The following is a 10,084-nucleotide window of genomic DNA, read 5'->3' on the forward strand; positions in this document are numbered from 1 at the left end:
ATTTCGGACGCTCACAATTTCAGCAGAAATTGAAACTCATTTTATAAAGGAATGAAATCATTGCCGCACGGTTGCTAAATACAGAAAATAATCTACTCAGATCTACTCTCTTAGCAATTCAGAGATGTTAATAATTAACAAGCTCGAAAATAAAGACAACAAAACAATGAAGCAGCTCAAATTAGCTCAAAATTTCCCTTAACGCTGAAGTAACATGGTCCCATCAATTCACTTCCATCTCATGGAATACAGAAGATGAATATGCTTTGTAGACAACACACGGCAATCAAATCCTAGGGAGGTTCCTCGACCTATGAAACCTTAATCCTAAATTACAAGAAGAGAGCAATTTCAATTAAAAAATGAATAGCCCCCTCACTATTTCTCTAACTTCTACTCTTCATGTTGTTTAGACGTTCTACAAATAAGTCATTCCAAGTATCTGTAATGCCTGGTAAGCACCAGTGCATGCAATCGTCATGTTTCTTCCCACCGGCAGTGGACGGATGAGCATCAGCTCTATACTCGCTCATGTGGGTTATGTCCAAGATGTGAAAATCAGAGCCCTTGAGGGCATTGTATAGATGTTCATTCACAAGGCGCCCCTCCACATTGGTTCCTTTCTTCTTGACGGAGAAAAATTCTTCAACCTATTGCAAAAAGCATGTATATGAGCTATCCTATCACGCAATGTTTTCCAAAATGATTATCATGAAGAAACAGCCATAAACATGCACCATCAACAAACATACTTCTTGAGGCGACAAAGGCTGCGAACGTTGACAGGAACCACCCTGGTCCCAGTCACCCCCTTCAAAATGTCTTGGGGATTGTGTTCGAAAAAATAGAGTAGCGCCAGGTTGGATTCTTTTCTGGACAAGTGGAATCTACAAGAAACCAAAAAATCTTCTAAGCACATGTAAAAACAATGGAAATGGGATCTTAATAGTTGATTTTAGTTCCTTGCATTGTTTCCATCTTTATCATGGAGTCCAAGTAAATTTAAACTAAAGGATGCTAGCTTTTCAGTTATTAGGAGACCCATAGTGAAATGACAACACCCACATATTTTTTGAGCACTAAGTTACAAAAATAAGATGATGTTTATGTTAAAGCACATGAGAAAACTTAGACAAATTTGAAGATACGAGTGTGGTCATCATCTCCTAGGCCGTTTCCCTTCTCCCCCTGTATTCAAAAGCAAACCTTCAAGCTTATACATATTGCTCTTTACCACAATCATAATCCAGAGGATTTGATATTTGCTTCTATCTCAAACCCTGTGAGCTAGGTCCTTCACATCCTCATTAATCTTTATGCAGAGAGAATGTGCACAAAAAGCATAGTAAAGCATTAACACAAACTTGTCATTCTAACCATAGTCAAATTCTTGAGCATCCTACATTTAATGTTAAAAAGAAGAAGGGTGGTGCCATACCATGTTTTTTAGGACCATATCAAGGCCAACATGAGGAGTAACTGGAGGCATCACAGGTGTGCCCTTTTGAAAAAAGAGCATGGGTGATCTCACAGGGTCAAACTTTGCAGGAGCCCACCACCTAAGGTCAAAACATGAAAGTTGGCTGATCAGCAATCCACAGCAATTAGATACCCTAAAAACTATAGAGCTTTGGTGTTGTTTCAGCATTAAACCGTAAAAAGCACAAGTCAAACAAAAGGCTTAATCACTACGGTAAAAATTATAAATAATAAACTTTCAAAATTTGTTATTCAAAAGTTCAGTTGTTGTATGAGTATTTTAAGGATGATAAATTACCCATTTGGAGTTGGATTTTGATTCTCATCTGCCGGTACATAATTAGGCAAGGCCAGGCTCAACCCAGCATGGTCCTTTGATTTTGAGGATATCCCAGGAAAACAAAGAAAAGAATAAAGGCCTTATCAATGAATTTTTCACCTCAAAACAGAACCATATGTTATTGATCTGTTTTGAACATATGTATGCATTTAGCATAAAAATCTGTCCTGGTATGACTGTGTTTCTCTACTTCGTAAAGAATTGTTGAGCTAAATTTACAATATTCATTTGTCAATTTTGTACACAAGTACTGTATATTAGCTGCTCAGACCTCTACAACCATATTTTCTGTCCAACAAAATGCAGTAAAGCATAGTACTTTACCAATGTCCAGTATTGAAGATAAGAATGTCATGAAAACTTAGAGCTTCCTCCCACGTCCCTTCTGGTATATCAACATCAATCCTATAACCTTCCTTGTATCCAAGAGATTCTAGCAGACCACCATTGGTATTTGCTGACCACCTGTAAAATATGGGCACAAAGGGATACATCAAAATAGACATAAAGCAACCTATCAACAATCAAGGGAGGCCAGACAGCAGATAGGCTTCATTCAAACGTCACAACAGATGACATGACCGAATAAATCCAGATAGAACTGTAAGTTCTGTATATGCAAACTTGTCAGTGATAGTGTGTATGCCCTAAAGCCAATCAACATGTTATTTCTTGTTTATCTAGAGTTCCGAAATCCCAGGCAGGCAGGGAGACGTTGTGCAAAAAGTCCATCCTTTTCCAATGGAAGATGCCTTAATGTTCAAAAAGTAGACCTCACTTCAAGGAGTGGCGATTACCCCAGAAAAAGGATAAAAATAAATACATAAACTAACAGTAGGTGCACATAAAAAAGAAGTCACCTTTGAGTGCAGATGATAAAGGTTAACTTGCCTCCTAAAAGCATCTTTAGTGGGCCAATAGTGACTGGTAAATATCCTAGGGCATATAACCAGCAGCAAACTAATCTACTTTGTGCTATCTATAAAAGATGCAAGAAGAGTACACCCTTCCAAAGCCTTACTCATTTAGAAGTAACCTCACTTAGCAAACAACCTAAATAAAATACTCAAGCTCTTCTTACCTACCATAACGAGCCAAAAGGTTTGTACGGTGATATGAAATTGTAAGATTGTAGTTGAGAAAGGTGAAGCCACGATCAGCTCCAGCTGGGCGCCACTTTTTTACCTCGCTTGAAGTTCGTCTCAAAGTGCAAAAAAGTGAAACAAACATGTTCCTATTCAAAGAATCACCCACAAACCCTGCACTGCCAAAGTCGATAAGGTCCACAGGTAGCACGTGACAGAGGGCAAAGCATTATGAAACATGGTGATGACACTAAGTATGACTTTAAGAAGCTTGCATTCTGACTTCAGTTTCAACATTTTCTCTACATATCTAAGAAAATGAAGGTACTGGTTCTTTTAAGAACAACATGACCAGTGGAATTCATAAGAGATAACGCTTCTGTATGAATTGGAAAACAGCCAAAAGTACAAGCTATAGTCTCTATGCAAGCCACAATACAAGACAAGGTAACAACATACAACAAGCTTGGACACGTGACTGAATGTATGAATGTGTGTGTGTGTGTGTGTGTGTGTTTTTTTTTGGCCAGCGCAGATTTATATGTTTGTGACTGAAACAACCAAAATGTAGCAACCTCAGTTTCACTGATTGCTTATTCTCCTTATCTTCCTTCAGTGAATTCATACTTTTATTCAGCAAGAAGAATGTGGATATGCTCCTGGGAGACACAAAAGACACATGATTGTTTTCCAAGGTTCAAGGTACCATCTATAGGAAAACAAAGCAGAAATGTAGGAGGAATTTGACCCCACACACTAGAAAAAAGAAATAAATAAAAGCTACTATTCAGCATTTGAGCTCGAATTCGTTGTTTGCAGCCAAATTAGCTCTTCTTTTACTCTTTACTATTGTTTTTCCCTACAATTCTCCAAACAATATATTTCACCTTTCTTTTGTTTCCCACCCGTTGCTAACCAAAAACAATTCAATCTCATCTAAATCCTTTCCTGTCCCCATTCAGCTAAATATTCAACAATCAAAATCAGAAGTCAGAACTCCATGATCCTTCTTGAACTATAGTAAAATACTAAAATTCCCTTTTTGATATACAAGTTCCATAAAGTCTTTTGGATGCCTGTCACGACCATGCTTCCTCCAACATTACCTCCACGGATCTAATAATGAAGTTACAATTTCCAAACACATAGAAATGTTTACCGACCAATAATATTAAAAACAAAGTTCCCCGAAATTGCTATATGAAATCGACGCACATATGAGAATTCATGTAAGGCACCCAAAAAATAAATAAATAACATTACTAGCATATCTGCTGCAGCCAAGAGGGGGAAAAAAGCATATCCCGGTGTTAAGTGAGGTGAATACCAATATTAGCGTTGGCAAAGCGTTTGAGGAAGAGAAGAGGATCGAACTGAGGAAGCTCACAGTGGTAGGGTTTCCAACGCCATTTGACAACTTCAAATGCATTGAATTTGTTACTGCCAATACAATTCCACCCTTTGAATATCTCCTTGCAAGTTTGATCGTATCGCAATGATTTATCAGCCTTCGGATCGTAGATCCACCGGCCGTCAGAGTAGTCACAGGCTGAGTTCGCGTTCGTGGTAGATGCTCCACCGTTGGTTTCAGACGATGTCGTTTCAGTTTTCTGCTCTGGTTGTAGTCGTTGTTCTCTCGGGGAGGTATTGAAGAGAGAAAGGCCCAGGAACAGAGTGCCCAGGCAAAGAAGAAAGATGAATAAGCGGGAGGAGCTGAAAGACGATGTCGTTTTCTGCGGGTGACGCTGTTGATGTTCCCTCGTGGCCATGGGACACTCTGGCTCCGACCGCCATTAAATGCTCTAATTTATAGCTTTCGGAATGAGATCGAAGCAGTCCCAGTCGTAGATTGAAGGATGGGCCTAATGTCGAGTAACACGTATGCCCGTATTATATATATATATTTTTTTCGATATGATAATTCAAAAAGGATCGAATTATTACCGATCACACATTCGTTTGAATTTTTTAAATAGAGTCAATTAATATATCAATTTTATCAAGTTTTAATAATTTGACGGTGACTACCAGCCCAAAGCTGGTGGTTATCATCACCCAATTAACTTACCAGACCTCTTTTACTTGTCATCACACAAACAATTTCTATTTACCACACCGCAAGTAATATCCTTCCTTGCTTTACCACCAAATTTACAAGTAACAACTATACATGTATTAATGGTCAGACCTCCTATTTACCATCCCCGTACTTTGTCACCTAACTCAAAATGCCGCTAATTTTTTGCATGTAACTTTAACGCCTAACTCAAGATGCTGTTAATATTTTTCCATCACATGCAAGATATTGATATGCATTTCTTGGTAATGTTGGTTAAATATAACATGTTTGTAATTTTTTCACTGTTTGTAATTATCTCACCATTGTAAATTTCGATATAAAATAAATCCATCTACCTCTTTATTTAGAAATTGAATGAGAATTTAGAAATTGAATGAGAATGGAAGCTGATATTTGGAAAATAATCTTGCATTGAAATTCGAAGGCCTGACAGATGACCCTAGAGACTTTTAAGACATTGTCCCAGTTGAGACCTGGTTACTTTTCACTGTCTGCGGAGCATTTTCAGACAGGAGAACTACAAATTTCAAGAAACGAGCTAGTAGTAGTATTTTACAACTACATCAATGAACAGAATCAAATACCAAGCCACCCAATCTAGAGGAAAATATTGCGCATTCTAATAATCTAGCAGAGACCAACTTGTACCCCTTCCATGTCAAAAAAAAAAAAAAAAAATCCGAGCCTAGTCCACGTTTATCTGATGGTGTAAATTATAACACCAAAGCAAAGGTGATGGTGTAAATTTCAGAAAGACAGCAGAGTTGAAATTCATTGGAAAGATTTGAGATGGAAAACTTGGCAGCTTGGCTTATATGACTTCTTGGCCGCTGCTTGCTCAAACTTCTTTGCAGCAGCTTCATTCTCTTCCAAGCTGGTCTGCACAAAAAACCTTATCCACCACGAGGAACTTCGTAGCTTGGCCTTCATAAGATGATACACCAGAAAATCAATTTTCCAGATTCAAGCTTTCAAATTTTAGTATCTTATATGAAACACAAACAAAATATCTAGTCAATCACTGGTTAGCCATGCAACCAATGCTAGCTGCATGGAAATTACGAACCGCTACCCCTTTGCTACGTCCACTGTGACAAGCACAAAATCATACAGCAAAAAGCCAGAGACTTACAGGTCGACCAAATTTAGCTAGTTCTGCCACCTTAGCTCTTTGCTGTCCAGGAAAACCTGTAAACATATTTAGATCCTAGAGGGTTACAAAGATATTCAGTTGAAACTTCAACAGCAAACAAGCTTGCAGACATTAAGATATACATGCAATAGAACATCAAAATGGACGTGAAATCTTCTCCCATGTCAACAACTAGATGTCATGTTGAAGTTGTAAATAAACACTTCTAAGTATATCATTTACCTGATAATATAACTACACCATCAGCCGATACCCTTGCCAATTCTGGAAGAGTCCTGTTAAGGTATTTTGGGGACAAATAATCTAATGCATCAGAAATGATGACAAGGGAGAATGATTTTGGCCGGTAAGGAAGTGGAAATTTAATATCAGCAACACGAACGATCCCTTTGCGTACAAGACTCTTGCAGTAGCCATCAGCCTCCTCCAAGTCATACGGCTCAATTCCCCAGGCTTCAGTGTCCTCTTCTTTCAGTAGCTTTGAAACCACTGAACAAGTTTCAGGGCCTACATGCAACACCTTGTGCATGCTATCACCATATGCCTTCTTTAATATGGGTAACGCTCTCTGCACTTCTAGTGCACATGAAGCGCCACCTGCAGAAGCATAGCTTAAAGATTTAATGAAATGCATTTGCCAGTTACAACTAATGATGGAGACAACACTGAACAGGCTATAAGCATCAAAAATAAAATACACAGAAAAGAAAGTTCTATATATCTAATCACCACCATATTGAAGTGTATTAGCATTAATAACCATCTTGTAGCCCTAAAAGTACCCCATTTCTTCCCCATGAAATCACGATTCAAGTAATGAACCAGGAAAGAACCAGTAAACAACTTTTGACATGAGGATAAAGAAATAGCAGTATAACTTGTTTAAGAAAAAGTACCGCTACTTGCCAGACCACTGCTTAAGTTGTTGAGAGATACAGATAAAACAAATATTCAGTGATTATTTTGATTAACAAAATCGAGAACCATATGAATGGGGAGGGAAAGCAGGATTAGAATGGGAGTTTAGAATTTTAGTAGAGAAGCAGTTGGCAGGAGGCAATTTGTGGATGATCATCACATGAGGTTAACTAACTCACTTGGTGGGAACAGCTCAAACCTAGAGCACCAGGTGAGAGGTAGATATGTATACAACTATGAATTTACTTAACCACAGCAAGTAGAGAAACATATCTAAATGCAAAGTATTAAGTTGTTACCCTGAATCTATCAAAAGCAACATATAATTAGAAAACAAATACTAAAACAATCCTTCTGGAAGCTGAAAATTTTGATATATACACAATTACATTAATATGATACATTACAAACATTTCCAATTTCTTTATAAAACCTCAAAAATCAAAGTAAATTTCAAAATAACAGTTAATAATGTAATTAAACCATTATTTATTAAAGTAACATACCTTCAAGTCTATTTAAGGCATCTATATCTGCGCTCCTTCCACCTGTGATAGAGAGTTATTTAAGTTTAGAATGATGATCTTTAAGTTTAGAACGCATTGATGTGCATCCAAATAGGCACATCCAAAAAATATAAAAGGAATAGTGAGTTGATTTAGCGATTGAATTTGCCCAGATTCCTATTATTCATAGCAATGTAACAAAGGTGAAAAGAATAGCATGTGACTGGAAGATAAAGTCGGAATAGCTATTGCATCATCTCAATTCAGACGTTGTTGCATAGATAGAATAATAATAATAATACAAACCTGATCCATGATACAAGTAACCAATTATCAGAAATGCACCCTGAAAATTTCAAGAATCAATTTAGTCAGTTATAGTAAAAATGTCCAATAGCATAGGCATGACACAAGCCTATAACTCAGAAGGAGATATCTAAGTAACAGGTCCAATTTTCTCATTATCTCATGAACTGATGCCATTATTTAATATGGGTTCACAATATAACCAAGGTAGCGGATGAGATTGAAATAACTCAAACAGAAGAGCCGAGGTTTACCACAACAAGAAGTCCCACGGATAATGAAGGAGAAGGGCGTGCTTTAGGGTGTAAGGAGCCCACAAAGGGAATACTTCCACCATCTCCAAGTCGACGAGAAGTATTCGGTCTTCTTGACATGATTATTTGATGTAATACCTGTTCAATACCTATCAACAGATTGCATCAAAAGTAAGATACTAACTAAGAATCCAAGGCGGCACTTTATTCATCCAGCTAAGGAGCATTTTATGCATAACATTAGGAGGGAAACAAGTTCTTATCTGCAGTAACTGATGAGATAGTATTATAAGTTTACATTTCATGCCTCATGCAGCAATACTTTCACTTTTTATAATAAAAGTTAATAGGCGGCAATTAACTGCACTAAGATATTGTTAAGGAGTTTCAAAAAGGCAAAAGTGCACATATGCAGCATGCACCAGATCAAGGTAAATAAAAGTGTTTTAGGAAAAAGAAATAGCTAGGTCGTGTATTACTCACACGACTCCCACCACCACCTTCCCTCCCCCCCCCCCCCCCCCGGGAGGGGGCCAAAAAAAAAAATGCTCATAGTGTCTAGGAATCTTAAGGAACAAAAGCATTCAGAGAGCAAAAGCCTCAAAAGCCTTGTTATGTCCAAAATTGAGGCTTTTGTTTAAAACCCTAGTTGGCTGACATACAATGGATTGAAATAATCAGAGATTCAGCTGGCTTATATTGGCACCAATCAGAGGTTAAAATTGTGAAACTCTTGAATCTACAATCCGTGAGGTGGGAAAAGGCTTCTTGTTATGAGTTTGAATTTGTGACACCAAAATTGTCTCCTTTTTGTGTTAGAATCTAGAACAAGACTTGTTTTACGTTGCACAGCTACCTTCATCCATACACTTAATATGACCTTACTAAGATTGCACCTGCCTGCCACCTGACAATAGAACAGAAGGAACGAAAGAGGGGCATGATAGACTAAATAAAGCAGTGCACCATTTCCAGGAACCTAAATCTGGACGTTAATTTGAGAAAGGATTGCCCAGCTTCTCGACAAGGTGGAAAAAGCTGATCTTTGACCAATTGATACTACTACTGTGGTAGTTGAAGCAAAGTGAGTTGAGCTCCTCGACGTTTAGAATTTTATGTGTAAGCAAGATTCCATCGAAAAAGAAGACAGACACAGAAGGAACTCCCCTCAACATGAGGTCCGTCAAACATGCCATCAAGCACTTGCTGAATTAAAGTGAAACATTAATGGCACATGGATACTCTAGAAGGACAATTGTGGACTTGCCAATTTGGCCCAAGATCCGAACAAATATGAGTAGCGCCAGTCTCAAATATTGAAGGGAAAAAAATGGGCAAAAATGAAATGATACCAACTTCAAATTACACAAATTCCTACATTCAAAGCCCTTGCCGTCTCCTCATCTGGGTCGAACTTAAAATTGACAATGAACTAGAATTAAGCACCACAAATGCCGTCACATCTATAAACATTTGCACTAAAGAACTCAGAGAGCAAAACGAGAACAGAGGGCGAAAGGTTGGAAGACGTCGAAAGATACCTGAGATCAGATGGATGGCTGGAAAGATCAACTTTAGAGCTGAGCTAAGTAAGGGAGATCTAATGAGTGATGGCAGTGATCTGGATCTGCGTGTCCGGCCGCGAGTCCGTGTTTTTTATTATTTAAAGTAATACTGCTGCTACTAGCATACTAGTTGCTTACTTGCCGGTAGGGGTGGGCAAAAAAATCCGAAAATCCGAAAATCCGAGAGATTCGATCCGATCCGTACCGAAAAATCGGATACCCGATCCGATTTCAATCAGCGGATCAAATAGGGTCGGGTACCCTAAATATTCGGATACGGATACGGATCGTGAAAGTGAAAACCCGCGGGTACCCGACCCGGGGGTATAATATATAAATATTAAAAATATAGGGATAATTGTATAATATTTTAAGTTATTAACCCTAAGTTCCTAAGC

At 38.1% G+C, this 10,084-nt stretch overlaps 2 protein-coding genes across 5 annotated transcripts; both read right to left on the minus strand.

Annotated features, from left to right (window-relative positions):
* Positions 1-167: 167 nt before the first annotated feature.
* LOC113726533 (protein trichome birefringence-like 13) lies at positions 168-4,768 on the minus strand. 3 transcript variants are annotated; one of them, XM_027250297.2, is made up of 6 exons: positions 4,292-4,768; positions 2,901-3,078; positions 2,144-2,284; positions 1,439-1,559; positions 753-887; positions 168-650 (listed from the first exon to the last, which is right to left on the minus strand). In XM_027250297.2, exons 1-6 carry the CDS (start codon positions 4,671-4,673, stop codon positions 387-389), a joined length of 1,221 nt encoding a protein of 406 aa, XP_027106098.1. In that variant the 5' UTR covers positions 4,674-4,768; the 3' UTR covers positions 168-386. The 3 variants fall into 3 exon arrangements, with proteins under 3 accessions (XP_027106098.1, XP_027106097.1, XP_027106099.1); XM_027250296.2 differs by having other exon boundaries at positions 4,232-4,768; XM_027250298.2 differs by having other exon boundaries at positions 2,901-3,083; positions 4,292-4,463.
* Positions 4,769-5,376: 608 nt separating this feature from the next.
* LOC113726534 (probable pectin methylesterase CGR3) lies at positions 5,377-9,796 on the minus strand. Of its 2 annotated transcripts, none has more exons than XM_027250299.2 (7): positions 9,663-9,796; positions 8,122-8,270; positions 7,868-7,907; positions 7,562-7,603; positions 6,360-6,734; positions 6,117-6,172; positions 5,377-5,908 (listed from the first exon to the last, which is right to left on the minus strand). In XM_027250299.2, the coding sequence occupies exons 2-7, from the start codon at positions 8,239-8,241 to the stop codon at positions 5,756-5,758; spliced, it is 786 nt and encodes a 261-aa protein (XP_027106100.1). In that variant the 5' UTR covers positions 8,242-8,270; positions 9,663-9,796; the 3' UTR covers positions 5,377-5,755. The 2 variants fall into 2 exon arrangements, with proteins under 2 accessions (XP_027106100.1, XP_071931039.1); XM_072074938.1 differs by lacking the exon at positions 9,663-9,796 and adding an exon at positions 9,500-9,638.
* Between the last annotated feature and the right edge of the window lie 288 nt (positions 9,797-10,084).

The sequence above is a fragment of the Coffea arabica genome, chromosome 2c (assembly GCF_036785885.1).
Source record: "Coffea arabica cultivar ET-39 chromosome 2c, Coffea Arabica ET-39 HiFi, whole genome shotgun sequence".
NCBI classification, from domain to species: Eukaryota; Viridiplantae; Streptophyta; class Magnoliopsida; order Gentianales; family Rubiaceae; genus Coffea; species Coffea arabica.